We start from the raw sequence: 21,117 nt of genomic DNA, 5'->3' as shown, positions 1-21,117 counted from the left end.
GACTTACCTTTGTACATATTTAGGATACCACTGTTTCCTACTGATTTTCTGTCCAAAATTAGAGGGAACTTGTTATCATTTTCAGCCTTTGTTTCTCTGTAGGAACCCTTAAGGAAGGTGCTTTGATTCAGATTTTTGATTTGTTTTGGTTTTTTTGGTTTGTCTGAAAATCCTCGTAAATCAATTCTTCCTTTTATATATGGGTATTCAGGAGGCAGAACAAACAAGCTGTCAAGCTGGTGTGCCAGAAGGCAGGCTTTTAGTAGTGACATATTGAATTAGGCTGTAACTGAGGAGCTGGGATTGTCTGGAGCCAAAACCATGCGTTGGCTTGAAGCGGAGGGCGGTAGCTGGCATGGGAAACTGGTCTGGTCTGAAAGGTGCAGAGCTAGCAACACAACAGCTGGAACGTTACAGATGACACTACCTTGTGTCTGCATTTAAGTACTAGTTTTCAGGCTGAAGGGATTTACTGCAGTTGTAAAGTCAGCGTGTTAGTTACGGGCCTGCCATAAGTGGATGCATCAGATACTTGGATTTTATGTTTTTCCTCTGCTTTCAGTCTTTAGCATAAAATATTTGCAGTAACATTGAATTACCTTGTGAAGCACCTAAGTAAAAAATACAGTTGTGATCTGATATGGTAAGTGGGAGATAGTTTTAAAAAGGCTCCTCAAATCAGCAAACCCTTCTAATGTATTGGAGATTCAGCAGTGAGTTTGCACAACTGCAAATTTGCGCCTCTGTGATATGACCATGTATGACTTGATAATGAATTACTTCACCAAGTGACCTTTCTTTTTAAATTCCTGTTGTGTTAATAAGACAAAGCTGCATTCAGGATGTTCTTTAAACTCTGGAAATGCCTTTCCCATTTATTAGCACTCCTTTTCTTCAACTTCTTAATGTGCACCTGAGCCCTGTCCCTTCAAATCGCTACCTCAGTTTATGTGAAATTCCTGAAGCAAATCACAAAGCGTTTTCTTTCTAGTATTTTGGTGAAGTGTTTTTTACACATTTAGTCTTACATATTCTGAGGAGAAACAGACGTAGTTGAAATAGATGGATTGTAGATGATGAAATGAAGTATCATGCATTCTTATATTTTTCCAGGTAGCAGTGATGGTTCTGAACTCAGTGAAGAGACTTCCTGGCCAGCATTTGAAAGGTAAGAAAACCTGCCGCTCAGCACCTGCATTTCTCTATTCAGACATTGCTACTTGCAGTCGTCAGGCCTGAAAATGCTGCTTTATGTCAGTGCTTTAGAATATTAATAAACTGTAATAAGTTCACTGGACCTGTTCAAGCACCAGAGAAGTACCTTCTGCTCTGTAGGAGTTAACAGGGCTTTTGTCTAATCGGGTGCTTACTTGTTGCCCACATTCTTCTGAATAGCTCAAGCAGAGCTAGTCAGCTCAAACATAAAACCCCAGATGGTTTTTCGGGGTTTATATATGTGTGCATTCTGTGTATGCTATTCATGTGACCCCTCTGTTTTTCATTTCCATTTTCCCTGAGATATTTAGCCCATTCTTGGTCCCTTTGTTCTTGTCATTGACATTGTCTCTCTCATCTGCTCTTCACTTGTTACTTGCCCTTGTGTTATGTGGGAAACTCAGAAATGCCCCTTGCTATTGTCTGGTTTTGTGGTCCATGCTTATCCAACACCTGCAGATGCTCAGGTGACACTGACCACTTCAATTTTCCACCAGGCTGTATTTGAGACTGTGGAAAAAGACTAACAGCCATAGTTCAATATAGCAAAAGGTGGAAATTTCATTTTCCCACAGCTGAGTAGCGTGTACAATACAGTGTAGTTCACGTCTCAAACTCATCTTCATGAGATCCATCAGCTTCAGAGTTGCTATGGACGACTTTTTCTACTTTTTCTACCATGCTTTGAAGTTGGTTTGTAGAAATTTTTTTCCAAGAACTTTATCGTTGGGAACTGTTATCACAAACTTTGTATTCTGCTTGAATTCATTGAAGCAGTTGAAGTTCTGTGTTTTCTTTTTGGAAGAAACCTTTGAAAATCTCTCAAAGGTGAACTCTTTGCTCCATGCTATAAATGTGATTACATACATGAGGATTCTCTTCTAATTCCGTTATTTAAGCAATAAGAACATTCCACATGAGCAGAGAAGGAAAAAATTGGGTCAGAAAGAAAGTGTCTAGTTCGTATGTGCTCTGCGATGTAACCTGCAACATTCAACAGGTTTTCTTGGTTTTCCTTCCCTGCTGCCTTATGGAATTAATCATGTTCAGGTTATTTCTCAAAGCTGAGAAGTTACATGGAGAAGCCTTAGGCAAAATGGTGAACGGAGTGCTTTTACCCTGAGTAGCATAAGAAACTTAGAAACTGTAGTAAGCCACAGGCTTAAGCTCATGGTAACACAGAATCGTTGTGCGGACTTCTGAGACAAAGCAAAGTTTTTTGATCCCTGTCCTAGTGAGAACTAGCTGGCCCAGACCCCCTCGAGTTAAAAGGTTTGCTCTATGTCAGACAGTTATGTCAGGAGATTCCTCTTCCTCTAAATTCCACTTGCCTTCCGTACTTTCTTCTCTCCTGGGAGAGCTCTTTGAGAGATGTGTTGAAGTTGCATGTTTTTCATGGGGAGTTCTCTTGCCTGCTTACAGGAGAGGGATTGGGTTCCTAGCAGATGGTCAAAACACCATGTGTGAAATTCCCAGAGATCGCAGCAGCCCTGTGTCTGTTCCTTGGTTTAGAAGATGATGAAGCATGTTTTGGAATTTAATAGGTAATACACTGACACGCAAATGTCAAATTTAAGATAAGGAGAGAGAGCATCTCTAGTTTTGATCTGTACAGTGGGTTTCCATTCTTTATGAAAGAGTCTTTAAGCGAGGGAGAAGCATTGGTTGTCTGGAATTAGCAGCTCCTGGCAAAATTGAGATAAATGCAGTGCTATTAATGACGACTTCCTATGCACTGTGCGTGGGAATTCAGTGTTCCCCAGTGATTTAGGAACGGGGTCTTTGAGCAGGAGGATGTGTATCTGTATCATATGCCTAACAGGAAGAAGTGAGACGTCTCACACCCAGATTCCCTGGGTAGCAGAAGGAACAGTAACAAATAGTCTTGGTTTTCCTGGCTTTTCTGGGTTTTTCGTAACTGGGAAATGCAGAAGGGATGAGAACTAGAGTCACTGCTTGGTTGTAAGTGGAACAGAAACTTAGTTTGCAGCTTGAGAAAGAGCTTTTGGCATTGGGATGTCCCTTTAGGCTAATCAAAATTACTTGAAGTATGATAATTCCAAGTCCTGACAGCTGTATCAGGTTAAGGACAGTTTACTAAGTGGCACTTCAGTCTCACTGGTTGTCACCCTGAGTGTCTCTGACTAGATTTCACTGAAATAGCTTGAATCCGAGAGCAATAGCCTCCTTGATACGCAAAAAAACAAGCTTAAAGGTAAGAAGAAAACATATTTCATTTGCACGCAAAATACATACACAAAAATATGCAGCTCATTTTATGGTTTTCTTTCCTTCATCTTAATTATTGTTTTATTTGTCTGTATCCTGAATGTATTTTTTAAAAAAGTCATAAATTCAAAGGAATCGGTTATGTTGAAAAACAAATTATGGCAAATTCCGGGATAGATTAGTAGATGCCAGTTCATCAGGATCTTTTTGATAATTCTTTTCGCAGCAAAGGCAAGAGTTTGAGCTGGTTTAAAAAAACAAAATTACAAAAATAAACCCAAGCACCCACCCCACCCCAACCCACTCTTCTCCTTGTTTAATGCTGCTGACCTTTACTCTATCCCTTCTCTAAGCCTGTTTTCTTTGCCTGCTCTCTGCTATTCTGAGTTCAGACTGAAATATGACCATGCTACTTGTTCAGGTTTCCTGTCTGGAGAAATACTGCCCTGTCCATCTATAAGCAGCTTTCTAGCTAATGCAAAGCCCTTCTCATAGGCGACAGGGTGTTAGATTTATACTGTGTAGGAGGTTTTGTCTGTAAAATTCTCACAGGCGTGTACTTTGCTGCCTGCTCCTGCAGAATTAGAGCTGATTTTCAATCTTTCAGCATAATGCAAGCATCTGGAAAAAGGGATAAAAAGTAGGAGGTGAGGACAAAGTGCCTGTGCCTCTATTGACTGAGATGGCATTTGGTCAACTAAGGGATCTTGTCCAGAAAAACAAGGTTCTGTGAAGCAAAGCAATATTCAAAAGGCAGCTCTGGAACCCTAGTCCTGGCTAGGGTTAACAGTTATACATCAGGGTAAGGACTCTTAAAATGCGAAGCTTATAGGTAACGTTTAAAGCCTATATGAATTGGAGAGTTGAAATATTGCTTAGCTTATTTCAGTGTTACTTAATACAACAATGTTTTAAGCAGTCAGGCATATTTTGTATAGATTTGATTCCTTTCAGCCCCACACCCTGTGTGGGTGCGTTCTCGTAGAAGTTAAAACCATTTTTGGTAGTAACACCTGAAGCCAGAATTTAAAGACAAGTTTTATTAATATGGTTCCTTTACTTTGATTTAGTGTCTAAGAACTAAATGCAGACCTTGCTCTCAAAATGAATTATTTCTCAGTGCTGATAAAACACTTCAGTATTGTGAGTTCTGACAGAGAGAACATCTGATGAAATAAACATGGTTTCTATCCCTGCATGCATTTAGTCTAAATAAAGTTATCCTCAGTTTCTTGTGTGGATATAACACAAAAATACTATGCTGCAGTCGTGCTGTTGATGTAATTAAAAGTGTATGTAATATATACAATTTATAATGGAATCCAACAGGAACAGGTTGTACCATTCTCTCGGTCCGGGGACAAGAGTGTCACGCAATGGCTATCGAGGCCACATGAAGGCCAGCAGGTACAACCCCCACTGCACACAGAGGTGTCAAACTTTCCCTCTGGTGTTGGTCATTTGGTTTGGTTTAATAATTGAGTGTTTTCTGATGTTACCTTTCTAACGTACATGTCAAAATAAAGGTAGACACCTTTTCTTCAACTTAAAACTTTCCTCTCCTGTGACTTACCTGTAGCACCAGTAAAGGCTTTTGTTCATTCTGGTCTGCAAATCCAAATTCTGAACCATTGGGTCTTTCCATCGAGGCTTAAAGAACGCTGTTTCACCAGGGGCCGCTTTTGAACTGCCCCCCACTGTGTAGCAGTGTTGGTAGTTCTCATGCGGACAAGGAAGCTGCTGCTTGTGCTGAGGGATGGCATTCAAGATGTTTGCTTTGCTGGCAGTTTTGTATTGAATTTCTTTTGCCCTCTTCCCCAAAATCAGAGATATGGCTAAAATGAGTAATGCATTAAAATTGGCCCAAATTTCTTATATACCTTATTATTTGCAAGCCAACAGAGTAATAGAACTGATTATTATTATTTCCATGTTCAGAAGCAAGCATTGTCTGACCGAATTAAACTCACCTTCACATCTGTCAGTGTCCAAATTGTCTCCATATCATCGTCCTCAGTAGGTGCTGCAGTGAAAATGCTTGCTGGATTTCCAGTTCACTGTGGAAGTTCATGAATGTTAGGATGGATGAAGCAGCAAATCCTGGCTTCGTAACGAGTTTCAGGCACTGTTCAATCTCCTGGGTTTCCTAGGAAGCCGCTGGATTCAGCTATTTAGTTATATGCTCTGATTGACATTTACTGAAATGATTCCTGTTGCAATTTTTTTTTCCAATTAAAAGTATTTTGCAAGCCAGTCAGCTTTGTAATTTTAATAAAGCTGTTTTCTTTACCCAGTGCTGTACCTGGCATTCGTTTTAGCCCATTGCTCTTAAATCCTGCACAGGGCAGCTGATTAGTAGAGCACCAGATGACTTAAAACACCTTAAAGCTGTGGTTCGGGTTTCTGCTCTTCATTACTGCTCCTGCCCACTCTTCTTGCTTTCGGATATTTTAAAGATTGTGCATGTTTGAGCTGTGCTTCATTTTTGATGTGCTAATGATTCCAGTGTTTCTAACAAAAAAATACTCAATCTTTCTTGCAAGGGCTGAAGGAGATGTTTTAACACATGCAGCAGCTGTGTGAATGTACTTCAAATGTTTGCTTTCTAAAATTGATTATTCTTGTATTTCAGTCATGTCTTGAGTTTTAATTTTTTTTAATTAAGGATTACCTGCTTGGCTAATTAATTTTTCTGATCACTTTTGCTTGTGAGTGTGAATTCCACAACAGCAGTTCCTCCAACAGCCAGTCTTTTCCACAATGAACTCCAATTAATAAAAAGCTGACACCTCTAAATTAAAATAGAGATGTTTGCATTAGTTTGTGGCAGTGATTAGAAATCTACTTTAGAAAAAATATTTTTTTCACACCGATCTCCACATGCTCCTTTCAGCTCCTTAGAATCTGAAGATCTGGCTGTTCACTTGTATCCAGGAGCAGTTACTATTCAAGGTGTTCTCAGGAGGAAGACTTTGTTGAAAGAAGGCAAAAAACCTACGGTAAGATTTCTTAATTCATTTTCTCACCTTAGTCCTTTGCCCAGTCATAAAGTCAATGAATTGGCCGTTGCACGACTAATTCCAGTGTGTGGGATCTCCTCTGCCTTGCTGATTAAGGTTTAGGGTCACTGCTAGAGTTTGCAGTCTTTTGTTTGGTGGATTTACTCAGTTTATAAACTATACCCATAATCTAGGGAGTAGAAGAGAAGTGTCGTGCTACATAAAATTCCTTACAGTCATGGTCAACTTTAAAAGAGAGCAGCATGTTGTGTCTCCCTGAAGGGCAGGTGGATCCTAACAGTTTCTCAGTAGTAACAGCCCGTAGCCTTTGCTCTGCAAATGCTTGCTCATGAATCAAAATACATATTTGTAACAACGGGGGCTATGGCAGTACATCAACTGGAGAAGGGACAAATGTACTCTAACTCCGTGAAGTGCTCACTGAGGGCTGCTTAAGGAGAGCGTAAGATGCAGAGAATTTTTCTCAGAGCAGTGGGGAAAGGCCTGTGTTCTTTCTGCTTTCTAGATGTTTTTAATGCATTCTTAGGTCTCCACAAGTAACTAGAAACAGCAGCGTGGAAACACGGGTGATGGTTTGGCTGGATGGTTAGTGCTTTCATGTTCTTGCAGGATGATTTCACAGCACAATGTTACGAAACATTTCACTTATCTGTCACACTTACGTGTTTTTTGTCCTTTCTCTCTAGGTAGCATCTTGGACAAAGTACTGGGTAGCGTTGTGTGGAACCCAACTCTTCTACTACGCTGCAAAATCTCTGAAGGCTACAGAGAGAAAACATGTATGTAAAACAGGCATCTATTCCAGTAACACCTGCCAAAATTAAAATGTGGTTTCCTGCTGTAAACCCTGAGAGCAGGACAGGACACGCGTGATTTCTACTCGGCACTCTCCTGTCTTCCAGTCAGTCAGTCACCTCATGGATACGGCCTAATGGAAATACCACGCACGTTTATATGCTCCACCAAGAACATCTGCTTTACGTATGCCGTGGGTCTCTTGAGTCTGTGGTCTATAGGGAAGGGAACTGTGACACAGTCTGTCAGCTTTTCTGAGGCAGAAGTCCTCTCGTTTGATGAGCTCTGAGTCTTGCAGCAGTTTGTTACTAGTTGAAATCCAAATGAGCATTGATGTGGAAAGACTGAGAAGCCACTACATATGACATTAAACACTTACTGATCTCATATGCAGTAAAATTAGACTGCTCCGTTTTTCTGTGTGATCCTCTAATCCACGAACTACAGCGGAGTGCAAACACTTCCTGTGGTAAGCGGAGAGCTAGCGTGTCCTATGAGGCTGGCTCGCCTTTTATTTGCTGCAACTTCACTTGAAAGAGAGAAAAATACTTTGCTGATGTGGGGAAGTAGAGAAGGGATTTTCTGTAGATGTTCCAGGGATGTCCTGATGTGCAGTAGTTCCTGTTCTCACTGGTTAATTATACTGGAGGAGGCGGCGGCCGCCAGACATTCTGGGAAGAAACTGAGTACAATCTGAGATACTTGGATCTCTTTCCGAGTTCCTTCACTACTCAGAACCACTACTTAGAGTTGCCGTAGCCAGTGCTTTAGTTTAATTAATGACAACTGTCACTGAAAAACATGTGCTTTGCATAAAGCTTATGTAATTTTACCAACTGAGATGTGCTTCTAGACCCCTTGTAAGGGGACTAAGTTATTTCTTCTTGATACAAAATGCTGTTTTCTTATCCTACCATTTTTATCTTCAGGGGGTAGAGATTTGAAGCCTGAGATTTTAATAGACTCTTGGATATTTGAATTTTCTGTGCAAAATCTGCCCTAAACTACAAAAAAAAGGAGTATTTTCCAATTTTATTGAAAGTAGTTCATTAGGAAATTTTGAGTATTATTCTAATACTCCAAGTAGTTTAATTATAGCTAATTGCTTGTAGAAATATTTGCATAGCTTCTTTGCCGTTGTCCATCTCCCCACCCCTACTAACTTTGATTGTTCAGGTGAAATCGAAACCGATCCTACTGAATCTGTCTTGCCAGTTAACACCACACTAGCCCAGACCAAAGGCCCCTCGGCCAAGCGTCCTGTCTCCTGGGTGTCTTAGAGAAGCTTGTGTGTTTGGATGCGTTTGTCGCTGCTATCATTGAAAACCTCGTGGAAGGAAACAGTCTCATTAAAAATAAAGGTAGTTGGAAGGAGCAGACTTGGAAAGTATGATGAGCAGAAATGCAAAGTATTAAAGCAAAAGAACGAACCACGAGAGAACTGTGCTGGCATTATGTCACTAACAGTCAGTTCCTTGTTTTTTCTGGAAGTGTTGAGAAATGGAAAAGAAATCTTTTTGTGATGTCAGGCTTGGTGCTGCTGTTGCTGATAGGATGCCTTAAGGCTTTATGCTAAAATTGCATTTTGTGGTCTTTTAAGACTAGAACATGCATTTGTAAGTCTCTCCTGTCTGCTGTTTGTCAAAGTGCTGGAAGATGGAAGACTTTACCTTGTTTGTGCCAATTCAATCAGAAGCTTTTTCAGTATTGTATATAAATATTTTAAAACATTCTAAATAACAGAGGAGTGTAGAAAAGTCGGAAAAATTGCACAGCACGCGATTTTATTGTTTGGAAATTAAGTATATTGAATTTTTATGCGGTCCGTTTGCTTATACATTTCCTTCAGAGTAACAATTTTTAATCATTGAAATGGTCCTGCCCTTTCTTTAGGATAAGTAAATGAGGTAAAAAGGTCACAGATGTAAACATTCAAGTCTGGTGTCTGATCCTCTTGAATCTTTTGTTGCTGCAAAAGCCTTTACTTTTGTCTTGAAATGCAGTCATATCCATTGAGAATGCTCTTCAAAAATTATTTTCTGAACATACTGAATTGACCCTAAATTATTCCCCAGGTCACTGATGTGTTGTGGTACCTACAACTAAACTCCTAGAGAACATAGGCTAGTGCTGAAGAAGCCAAAATCTGTCTCTCATCTTTATGTTCTCATGCTTACTTGCCCAAGGATGTGCCAGCAGGCAAATAACCACATTTGCAGGTAGAGGCTCAGAGACGTTCAAGTCCACGCAGTTGCAGGATGACCTGTCAGAAGCCCGACAGAATAATACCAGAAAATACCAAGTGGAGTTTGAGCAATGCAATTCCCAGGAACGGGAGCCGGAGGAATGGTAGTAAAAAGCCGTGACTGCTAAAGCAGCTTTATGTTTTTTAACAGGTTTCTCTATGAAACTGGTCTGAACTATCCAGCGCAAACATGACTTCGTCTGTACCCAGCGTATGTCTTGCTTTTAGCTTGTTAGGGGAGCAAACATGCTTTGTTCTGATTGTGGATGCAGAACGTGTAGTGAAGCTCAAGCCCCTGATCTGGTTTCCCAGGTGAAGACATGGTTAAAATAATGTAATATCTATTAGCTGTGGTTTGGATTGTCTTTTATTTAAACAAATAGTTCACAGTGACTGTGCACAGAAAGGTTATTAGAACACATAGTGTAAACTTTATACTGAAATTAAGATGGAAAGTAACCTGTGGGAGACTGAGGCTGGGAGATTACGGGGAGACGCTCCAGTTTATTAAACAGCCTCATAGTAGGTGGTCAGTAACTTTGGTCAGCTGGTCGACCTGCGCTGTCCTTTTATCCTAGCTATCAATGGCTTAGATTTCCATCCGCTTCACCTACAGCATTCCTGGCCAAAGCTTGTGTTCTGGAGTCTGTGGCAGACACTGTCTCATACTTCAATACACGTTTGGTTGCATTTTCAGAAAGCTGATGAGGAAAGAATGAACTGTAGATGGTCAACCATCTGTAGATAGTTAGTGCATGTGTCGACTGTACAAATACTGTCCAGTGATACTCCTAAGAGGTCCGTTCTGGAAAATAAAGAGTTTTGAGACTAGATCCAGTACAGGTTAAGTGGATAAAAAAGATGATGTGGTCTACTTCGATGCAGGTTTCTTTTTCAAAGAGTAATACATCTGAGATTTACCTAGATAAAATACTCCAAGCATTTTTGGAGCCATGTAAACATCTGTCTTTTCAGCTTCCTTTCTCAAGGCTTCTGTGACACAGAAAGGAACGCTGGCAACAAAAAAAGTCAGTCTGCTATAGAAAGTTTCCTGGCTAGAGCTCTCTTGGTAACTGTGTCTTGATTACAGGCATGGTTTTGACTGTTCTGCTGCTGTTGCTTCAGGCAGCTGAGACTCAGGACTTGGAACATGCTGACACGCAAAGCTCTTCCAGGCTTATAATAGCCAACCTCTTTGGAAAGTTACCTCATAAAAATCTGAGTGTAATCCAGCAAAAAAGGCAAGAAATCCCCCCACTCCCCTTTTAGATATGGGCAAGTCAGCTCTTCTTCTCATGTCCATGGTCAAAGACAAAGAAGTGCATTCAGTATAGTGTGTGTTCAAGATGTGAATCCAGTCCAAAGGGAGGTGATGCTGTAGATATCTGGATGTGACAAACTTTCTTGTGCTGCATCTGCTAAGAAGGACTACAAATATTAATGAGCTTTGTATTTTAAATAGTGAACAGGTTTCAGTTGTTACTACAGTAATGGAAAGTTGTCTATAATGAGCATGTGAACTTCAGAGCCCAGGGATGTGGTACAGGGGAATGAGAGGAATGCGTGTAGAATGCTCAAGGTTTTATCTCATGCTGAAATGGGACCCACAAACAAGCTTCTGTGATAAAACTATAGCACTTGCTTACCTTTAGAAATGAACAATAGTTCAATTCACAGTAGACAACTTAAGGTTAGTCTTAAAGCATTCACCCTAAAAAATTTGAATACACCCATAAAAAAGCTGCTTATAGTGATTGAGCTGGAAGAATTTTGCCAGTTTTTATGACAGCATAGCATGCACGAGAGATTTTCCCATGTTGTAGTTACTTGGAAAGGCAACAGATACTTGTTGAGACTTCACGTTCGAGCGTGAACCCTCGTTCATGCCAAGCCTTCCATTATATGTTATATTCAGAATTAGACTCATTTATTGGCATCAAGAAAGCTTGGTGGTTGTGGCTCAGGCACTTTCACTGAAGTACCCTGATAAAGAATGCTGGCATTCTAGGAAGTCTGCTCAGCCACGAGGAAAATGATGCGAATATTAGAAAGCTGTAAAATCTCAACAGGAGATGAGGAGGAGGAGGAGATTTGTAGGTGCCGAAAGGTTGGAGTGCAAATCTGTCAACAGATTAATTCAGGGTTTTTGATTCGAAGATTTCTGTATGAGCTCAGAACAACAACAGAAGTTAGTTATGTGAAGCCTAGTACCAGTGCTGTGTAGTTTTCTGTGTGTATAATAAGAGTGTCATTGCAGCGGCCTTTATAAAAAAAGCAAAGAGGAACCAGGAACTTTAAATTACAATGAAGCTTTAATTCCCTTTGTGGTAACAAAGCAGCCTTGCTGCTAGCAAGGCTCTGCGCATCAGGGGCGAGTGAACCGCCCTGGGGGACTGTGTAAACACGGAATACAAATGCAGCCATGCCCTTTCCAGGGATGGAAAGCTGACACGTGTTTCAAGTGATGACGGATTGATGCTGGTAGGAAACGCTTTCCTTGTGTGGAGCTTTTATTTTGTGGAGCAGTAGCATGATTAACTAATTATTTTGAATAAAATGAAAAAAACAAGTGAGGGGTAGCAGTTTTGATTGCATGGTAATTTCAGGTACCGTATATCTACTCTCCTAATTAACATGGGCAAGTGCAAATGCACCAATTTCCTGAATTTCCAGAAACGAGGGCAGATCAAGAGGTACGTTATTGATCTGCAACTAGTAAAACCGCTTTGTGACTCGGATTTCCACCTTGGTGGAAATGAGCTATTAATGCTTTGTAGGACTAACTGCGTTTTGCAGGTCCTAATCTTATTTTTCAAGGCAATGCCTTCAGTGGGTCCACAGCGAGTCCTGAATATATACTTTTTTTTTTTTTAGGAACTCATGAGCTATATCCTTGTTTTATTCCCTTTCCCAGTCTTTATTCCTTCTTTCAGATAAAATTCCTTAACACTTTTAATTACTGACTGGAATCTTCAAAGAAATTTTAGTTTCTGTGTGGAAAGAAGCTACGTTATCCAGCGCTAACTGTAATGCAGTGCTGTCTGATAGAGCTTCATAAGTTACTTCCTCTTCTTAGGAGGTGTTACCAAATCTGTCCACCTCCCAAAGGCAGCAGATTTCTTTAGTATATGTGGGTTTATAAGGAATGGTTTTTTCCCCCTACAGTTATATCCATAGTAACATCCAAAGAAGGGCATCCATTCTGAAGGTGGGCGGGCAGGTCTTCACTAAGAGCAGTCGTCGATTCTATGCTTATGCTATCTGTACGAGCATCCCTTCAAAGTTCCCAAGCTTTTTATTTCTGCCAACACAGATGTGAGCTGAGGACAGCTGGTGGGAGCATGGGGTGGTATGGTTCCAGCAAGTGTAACTCTAGCGATAGAGGACAGAACACAGATAAGGTGTCCAGAAGTTTGTAAGGTACAGAGTGTCTGGACTCTTAAATTATTCTGAACTTGGTTAGAAGACTTTTGTTTCAAATATTGATCTAACATTTGTTCATTTAAAGTTCTAATGTATTTTAAACTGAAGTTTAAAATGTAGCCCGCCACACAAGTTGCAGACGGATAAACTCATCTGGACATTCAAGGTCTCCAGTTAATCTGTGGCGTAGGTTAGAATGACTGACATTAGACTTGCAGTGGAATTTTATTTACAAAGTATTTACATTCACATGTAGAAAATTCTCTTATAAGCTCTGGTGGTGGTGAGGCACGGGCCCAGGCTGCCCCAGGAGGTGGTAGAAGCCCCACCCCTGGAAACATTCCAGGTCAGGTTGGGCCATGGGGCTCTGGGCAACCTGCTTTGCTTGCAGATGTCCCTGCTCACTGTGGGGGGCTTGGACTTGGATGGCTTTTAAAGGTCCCTTCCAGCCCAAACCGTTCTGTGGTTCTATTCTATACCCTCAGACTTCTTAGCAGTAACACTTCCTTCCTTTTGCTGAACCCGAGTTCTGGATTTGTAACAGTAAAGCAGCATTTCTAAAATGAAGCAAAAGACATTTCATGCTTAATGTTGTAAATCTGCTATGTAAGAAGAAAAGTATTCTGGGACTGCAAGTTCATCTTAGTTTCTTAAAGTGTCCCTGAGAGTGTTTTAGCGTTATCATTTCTAATAATGTAATTAAAGAGAGATCAAAATTACTGTGCTAATCAAGAGGTTAGAACAGGGATTTTTACAAGACAGGAGGAAGGCACATCTGACAAGGATCAGCGTATAGTAGAGCTGGTCCTTCTGGGCAGGGACACGACGTAAAGCACTGTAGAGGGGTAAGAGCGCTACGGTTGATGAAAATGGTCTCTGTCGGTACCGTGAAAGTGGGAAGAGGAGATCTGGCAATTAAAGACTTGAGAGAAACCGAACAAATTAGGTATTGTGGAATGGGTGGGACTGCCTGAGGGAGTAATGCGAGATGAATTGTGTGGGTCTGGTAATAGATAGGCAAGGAGACAGGGAAAATGAAGCTTGTGGTTTGGAAACGAGTTGAATTTAATGGGCGAGCAGCCTGAGGAGTGGAAAATGACACTAGCCAGGAGAATGAAAAGGAGAGTGAGACCAAGGAGCTGTCAGGAGAGGGGCTCTTGTAGCAGAGGCAGGTGCTGTGCTTGAAAGCAAGGTGTGAGTAACGCCCTGAGCGGGAAGACCCCATCATTTGGAACATCGTGTGGATAAATGAGCGTGTTACGTGCTGCACACTTGTTTGTTGAATCTACACCCTCGTTTGAGCCGCTTTATTCATCAGATCATAATATTTAATTACACAGTTGTGCTATCTGGTCCGCAGGAATCATGTTATGTGTAATTACAGACTATTTAATAATTAATGCTCGTTAACTTCCAATAATTGTGGCACAGACAAGTTTGTCTTCTGTTTGTTAACAGTGGAGGGATTAGCGTTGTATTTGTTAGTGCTTTTTTTGAACACTTGTGCAGTAGCATGGGGAGGAGTGCTACTGTATTCATACCGTTCAGTTCAGGGGTCTCTTGACACCTCTTGGGAGATTGTGATATTGCTTTTAATTTTTTTTAATATCATTCATTATGGTAAGTTCTGTTTTCACTAGTTCCATATAAAACTCATAAACTTTTTTAATTTTATGTATTGCTATGTTTCCTTTGAAGTTACCCTGTTTCTTTAACGCAGGGGGTAAAGGGCTCAACAACAGTGTTGTTGAGAAGAGCTGCCCTTGTGAATACTTGTTCTGTGCAGTGGAGTCAGTCCGACTGAAGCTTCTCGTTTTGCTTTAGTCTACATCTCTGCTTGTATTTCCAGTTCAAATCCACACCGAGTAAGAACGTGTCAGTGGTGGGCTGGATGGTGATGATGGCAGATGACCCTGAGCATCCAGATCTCTTCTTATTGACTGATTCTGAGAAGGGTAAGCAGTGCTAGCACCAAGAGTGCAGTGATTCCCAGAATAAACCCTTGCTTTCCGGAGGTGTTTTCCTGAGCAACTAAATGGAATTGGAAGGGTGTTACCTTTCACTTAGTCAGCTGCTCTCCAACATGTCCCAGTTGCCTTCAGAATGCCATGGAAACAATTGTCCATGGAGAATCCTTAGAGCTTCATTAAGTTCTAAGAACTTTCCAAATTTAGCACTTCCAGTTGTGACTTTTACTGGACGTATTCATCTGCATTTTTTTTAAACTATATATAGACCACTCAGAGACGTCACATATATGAAAATGCAAGAAACAAAAAAACCAACCCTTCAATATTCAGCTAACACTAGGTGCTTGATCAGTCCCCTCTGCTCTCCAAATGGAAAGCAAAACCCAAACCAAACATCTGTTCAAGCATAGCACTATAACCAGGGAAAAGAAAAAAACCAGCTAAGAGGTCTTGACTGTTTTGCGGAGCAGCCTTGATTTCTGTTACCCCAACGCACTGTCCTGGGTTCAGGTTAAACTGTGAGGAAATCGGTACTTTTCCATAGCACTTCCAACTCTGCAGGAGCAGCATCGGTAGAAGTTCTGCTAAAGGAGCTTAACCTTGTTTATTGCTCTGTCTCCTTCAAGTCTTAGACCATTTTATTTCCCAACATCTATTCTAGCACCACCGATCCGGTGTACGTTATGAATACTTGTCAGCTTAAACTCAGCACCAGCAGCCCGAAAGGGTTTTGTAATACTTGGCCTTTCTGAACCAAGCAAGCACTGTGGAACAGCAGACGCTGAAAATACTAGTCTGAAATCTATCGATACGTATAGGAACAATTTTCAGATGTCACTTTCTAGAGTGCATTTTGGGACTGCCTTGTGCTTGGCATTAAAACATTATGCAGTGGTGGTACAGACAAATGGCAATGAATGAAAACACTTTTGTATGGTTCTGAGAAATGTTTTGTTCTTCCCTAGTTGACACTGGTGTTAGCTGACATCTCGAATGTTGGAAAGGATGACAGATGAGCTGGAACTTCTCTCACACTAGGTCAAACAATTAAGTTGCACCTATGGCAGACGAAGTTTAAAGTTACAGGAATCTTCTGCTCTTAAAACTTTTAACAGTGTTTAAATTTGGTGTTACTCGAGCATGGGTAGAATTTGACTATATAATATTGTTTGTGTACATTTATCATTTTTTCCCCTACCTTTCTCATTTAGGAAATTCATATAAATTTCAAGCTGGAAACAGAATGAATGCGATGCTGTGGTTTAAACACCTGAGCGCTGCCTGCCAAAGCAACAGACAACAGGTGAGAGCGTGACCTTAAGAAGGAAGGTGAGCTGTTAAGAGCTCAGAACTGGTAGATCTCCAGGGTGACTGCGCTGTGGCTCATCGCTCTCTGTGAAGGGCGAGCTGCTCTGAGCAGCCTGTACACCGATTTCACACGCTTACTGGTTTGCTTTAGCTTTTCTGTTTGTCCCGTTGCAAACAAGCCCGCAGGGCTTCTGTGGTACTGAGGAAAGATTTGAGGCTATCCTGAGGCTAAGCTGGGGAAACGGAAGGAATGCTCTAAAATATCGTTCAAGTGCCAGTGTCTTTGTCATTGCCTGTTTTAAAAAGGCTGTTGCAGAGTTACAGGAAAAGCTGTAAACTGTAGCATTCAGTATCAGTTCCAGGTAACTCTCCCACGGTGCCATTCGGTCAGGTCTTGAGCTTGTTTTCTGTTGTTTGTAGGCATTTCTAAAACATGCTAAATAATAATTTAGGCTTGGGTACCCTTGGCAGGCTCTGAAAGCAAAAGTAGACTTTTCCATTAATGGAAAAGGAAGATAAGACTATTCCAACCCCTATTAAATTATATTCCCGTAGAAATTCTTACTGACCTTTTCAACATCAAAATCCGTTTTAAGTTACCATGTTGTCGCCTTGAAATCTCCCTTTTGCTTTGCATGTTTGTGGAGCTCTCAGAGCAAAGTACTACTGAATTTCAAGGGGAAGCAGAAGGACCTTTCCAGACCCCTCTGCACTTTCTTGTTCAGTTCTGCTTCTGAGCGAAATCTAAGGAGAAAGGAGGGTTGCAGAAGCTCACCTCAAAGTATTTGAGACAGCGTGAAGGAGAGGAAGTTGTTTTCCTGGCTGGAGAATGTGGGAATAGTAGTAAATCGTGGCAAGGAGTTTGCAAGAGTGAGGTGGCTTCCAGGGAAGCCTGAAAACTGCCCCCTGAGGACAGCTGCTATTCAATAAGGCTTAACAATACTATTTAATGCCAGTTTGTTTAAAGCATTCAGTCCCAAGCTTTGCAAAAGCAGCAGGCTTAGGGATCCTGGCGGGGCCACCTGTGGAAAACATGACAGCGAAATGTAGATACGTGTAGGAGATTTTAAAAGAAAAAAGGGAGGGGGAGGGCTGATGAAAAAAACCTACCACTAAAAGGCCAAAAGCCCTGCTCCGCCAATTGGCTGCCTGTTTCTTGTCTTCTGGCATGGTGTGTAGCTGTACTATATGGGTTGTTGCAGCATAGTTGCTTCCATAGAAGCAGCTTCACACAAACATTAGCTTACGAAGATGGGTTAACAAAACGAGTAAAAAAAAAAAAAAAAAATTCATATAAAATTTTTCTCTTGATGGTGGTTTGACTCCTGAGCAGTGCTTTCCCTAGAGGGACACCTTATGGTACTGTTTAAAATGGAAAATCTGGTTTGCTTGTTAACAGTATGACTGCCTAAGGAAGACTGGATGTTTAACTGTGCTTTCGATAGACACCTACACAGCTGAATAATGTTGGGAACGCCTTTAATAGTGATATTATCATTTTTAGTGGTGGAACTTTAGCCCAGTTGATCGTTCTTGCTTCTACAGGTAAATGGTAGATGCAAAGGGAGAAATGCTTGCCTCATATCTGACCAAACTGGGTATTTATTGACAGTCGTCAGGAACGCGGTGGCTCTTTAATAACCTGAGTAAACAAGAGATGTTGCTGTCAGGCAAATTCCTGATGGGGAGAAAATGGGGATATAAACTAATGTAACACAAACTAGCTTTAATCTTCATGAAAGGGAGCGATGTCTGTAGCGGGCATTCAGACTTCCTGTGGGAAAAGCTCAGGCAAGTGTTTATGCCTCGTTTTTTTAAACTAGTCTTAAAAATACTAGAGGGCCTACATCAATCACTGACCTGTGTGCCAAGAATTCTCTAGCTGGGACTCGAGTGAGAAGGTTCTACTTGTGTAGTTCGGTGCTGAGATTTATCATGTTAAGTTTTTTTTGCTGACAACTTAAATCTTTAATGTCATCAAAATTAGTAAGATCTATGACCACATAATAAAATTATAACCCGTGCAGCAGTTTAATATTGTGGTTATACCTCCATTTTCTACAGCTCGAAGTACATTTGTGTGTTGAATGATAGTTGCATTTCTCCTCCCCTTTTTTTGAAACAGAATGAGCGTCAAACCAGGAGGGTTGGCCTTGGTGATCTCCACAGGTCCCTGCCAACCCCCATCACGCTGTGATTCTGTTAACAACGTGCATTTAAACAGCGTGAAACAGTGGAATGTAAGTAGCTACTACCCAAAGTAAAATATGTTACCTTTTATATTTTCATTTTCAGGTTCCTGCCAACTTGATGACCTTTGAATAACAGGCTAATTCAAAACAAACAAAAAGAACAATTGGAACCATCTCATAATTGAGAACGAGGTCCTGGTGAAAAATGTGCCAGCTGCATTCTGTGCCAGAACAGAGCCTGTCAACTTGATCTCTGAACTCTGGAGCCCTGAACAAAACCACTAACGGTTGGGGAGCAGAGCCTCCCAAACTAAAAACGGAGTTGCAACATGAATTGCCATGGACCGCGTTTCGTTGTATTCTCTGAACTGACCTGTGGAAACCACTGCCTTAAAGAGTGATAGGAAAAACAACGTGAAACACCAAATAGTGTGTGTGAAACTTCTGGCGGTGCTGTGCTTGAGTTAAATAGATTGTAGCTAGTTTGAGTTTCTTTTAACTTTATACTAATTTTGAAAATAACTCACCTTTTTAGGCATTCTTAAGAAAACAAGTAAACTGGTATTTAAGAGTTGCATCAAAAGCTATGTATGAACCGGGTAAAAGAGGTACTACGCGTTCTAGAGATGTTGTTTAGATTGTACCAGGAGGTCTCGGTGGGAGCTTGTCGCAGGCACGCTCAGCCTGGAGCAATGTTATTTCTCTCAGACCTGCAAGAGAGGTGGGTAAGAGAAGAGCAAGGTAGGGAAAAGTAAGAAGTTTAAAACAGCAGTAAGGCTGCAAGCCGCAGTGCTCCATGGGAGCCACATTCCCTACGAGTGGCACAGAGGCTGAGCACTGAGACACCAAAAATGCTTTTGGTACGTTGTTACCTAATTCCTGCTTCAAAACGTAGTTCACGTGTTTTGGGTGGTCAGCGTGTGTGTGTGGCAGAGACAAAACTGAACGCACTGTTGGGTCAGAACCGAGTGTTTTCCTCCTGTTTGTTTCTACACCTGGCACTCTCCTACTTACAAAGGTTGAATGACAAAAAAACCCCAATGCCTGGGTATAGCTCACTGAGGCAGTTTACTTCTCTGGGCAGCTGTTAATTAGCCCTTAGGGACCACTGTCAGCGTGTGGTGTTTCGTACTACCCCTGAAGATCGATGTTTTGCAGTGACAGAGGCACGATTCCGAGCTTTCATGTTCTCATTTGGCAATAACTGATTGTACTCTCTGTCTTGGTCGAAGTAGCTGATGTTGTGTGGTATTGGTAACGTGCAGAGCTCTTTTGATCTTCAGGCAAATAATTAATTTATTAGAAGGCAGGATAACTGAAGGAGAGGAAAGGTGTGGAACTGTCCAAATTCTGTCCTTGCAAGGAATAATTCTTGGTCACTGAAATTACACACAGAGAAAAACGTTATGGTTGTAAAAAGGGAGCCGTGCTTTATATGTGTGTTTTATGCTTAAGACTTTGATTCTTGCTTTGTTTGGGTTTCCTTGACGTTACTTCGATACAGTTTCCTGGATGATTCATCTCTCTTTAATCTTAAAAAATATGATCTTTGTGAAGCAAGGAAACATTGTCCAAAAATATGATTCCTATATCAGAACTTTGTGAGAAAGTAGTAACTGTTCCATTGACATTGTAGTTTAGTGGCCGTAAATACGCTTGCAGATTCCACCATGAGTAGTCCTTTTTAAAAAGAAACGAGCTACCGACCAGTCTGTGGCAGAGTTCTCTGACTGTCTAATAAAGGTTTCTACCAGTAGTTATTATTTTGGTAATGTACAGTTTGCTTATTGCATCTGAGTAGAAGCCTATAGACTCACTTTTTGGGTTGGTTTTTTTCCAGAGTCAAATTAATTTCTTAGTGGAAATAATTTTTTTTTTTCTCTTTTGGAGGGGAGTGGGCGTGGTTTGATAATGTACAGTTTGCTTATTGCATCTGAGTAGAAGCCTATAGACTCACTTTTTGGGTTGGTTTTTTTCCAGAGTCAAATTAATTTCTTAGTGGAAATAATTTTTTTTTTCTCTTTTGGAGGGGAGTGGGCGTGGGGGTGGGGGGGCAGTAAAAAAGAGGGATAATCCAATCTCACGGTAAAAAACCAGAACACAAAAACCCCAACCCCTTGGTAACGTGAAGGGTAGTAGGCTGGTTTGTGTTTCCAAGAATTGTTCTTGTGAATTGGCGCTCGGTAGAAAGAAAACAGCAGAAGGCTGCTTCTGTCTGACTTACACCACGAGCAGCGTGGGAATTCGTGTCCCAGTGCAATTTTCGTCGTCGTTCTGGTGGGGAAGGAATAGCCTGTTCTGAAGCCAAAGCCAGGTATTTTGGAAAGGGGTCACTTGTGCTGAATCCCTCTGCAATTCACACGTGTCGCAGGTGTACCCACATTGGGTGACAGCAGAGGCAACACCTTCACAGCCAGCAGTGTTACTGCAGGAGACTTTGCCCAGCTCCGTTTTGTTTAGTTTTCATTTTTAAAATTATTTAATGCGTAGTTCTTCTCAACGAAGTGGTTTTTTTAACAATGTGTGTACTTTTTTTAAGCGCTGTGGATAATAACAGCCTGTGGATTTTGAATGTTTAAATAAGCTATTATAAGTTCATGGCAGCGTAACTGTTTCTGTTGTTCTGTTGGTAGAAGGAAATGTGCGGCTGGGAGCCACGGCCTGACACAGCACAGCTTTGCTCAAGACAGAGCCAGGTCAGGAGGTGTCATTGCTTACTG

The 21,117-nt window shown here is 41.2% G+C and overlaps 1 protein-coding gene across 2 annotated transcripts in view; it reads left to right on the top strand.

Moving 5' to 3' along the window:
• The window catches only part of RALGPS2 (Ral GEF with PH domain and SH3 binding motif 2), a 96,695-nt gene extending 76,541 nt beyond the window's left edge, over nucleotides 1-20,154 (top strand). The window contains exons 13-19 of one of the 2 annotated variants that reach the window (XM_010145901.1): nucleotides 1,114-1,168; nucleotides 4,774-4,851; nucleotides 6,338-6,443; nucleotides 7,151-7,243; nucleotides 14,777-14,882; nucleotides 16,109-16,200; nucleotides 18,501-20,154. In XM_010145901.1, coding sequence (XP_010144203.1) covers nucleotides 1,114-1,168; nucleotides 4,774-4,851; nucleotides 6,338-6,443; nucleotides 7,151-7,243; nucleotides 14,777-14,882; nucleotides 16,109-16,200; nucleotides 18,501-18,530 — 560 coding nt within the window. In that variant the 3' untranslated portion in view covers nucleotides 18,531-20,154. The remainder of the gene's footprint in view (nucleotides 1-1,113; nucleotides 1,169-4,773; nucleotides 4,852-6,337; nucleotides 6,444-7,150; nucleotides 7,244-14,776; nucleotides 14,883-16,108; nucleotides 16,201-18,500) is intronic. The other variant, XM_010145976.1, reaches the window with a different exon arrangement.
• The last annotated feature ends 963 nt before the right edge of the window (nucleotides 20,155-21,117 follow it).

The sequence above is a fragment of the Buceros rhinoceros genome, unplaced genomic scaffold, assembly GCF_000710305.1.
Source record: "Buceros rhinoceros silvestris isolate BGI_N320 unplaced genomic scaffold, ASM71030v1 scaffold1370, whole genome shotgun sequence".
In the NCBI taxonomy this organism is placed as follows: Eukaryota; Metazoa; Chordata; class Aves; order Bucerotiformes; family Bucerotidae; genus Buceros; species Buceros rhinoceros.
The sequence above is the reverse complement of the archived record's forward strand: the minus strand, read 5'-3'. Positions and strand labels throughout refer to the sequence as shown.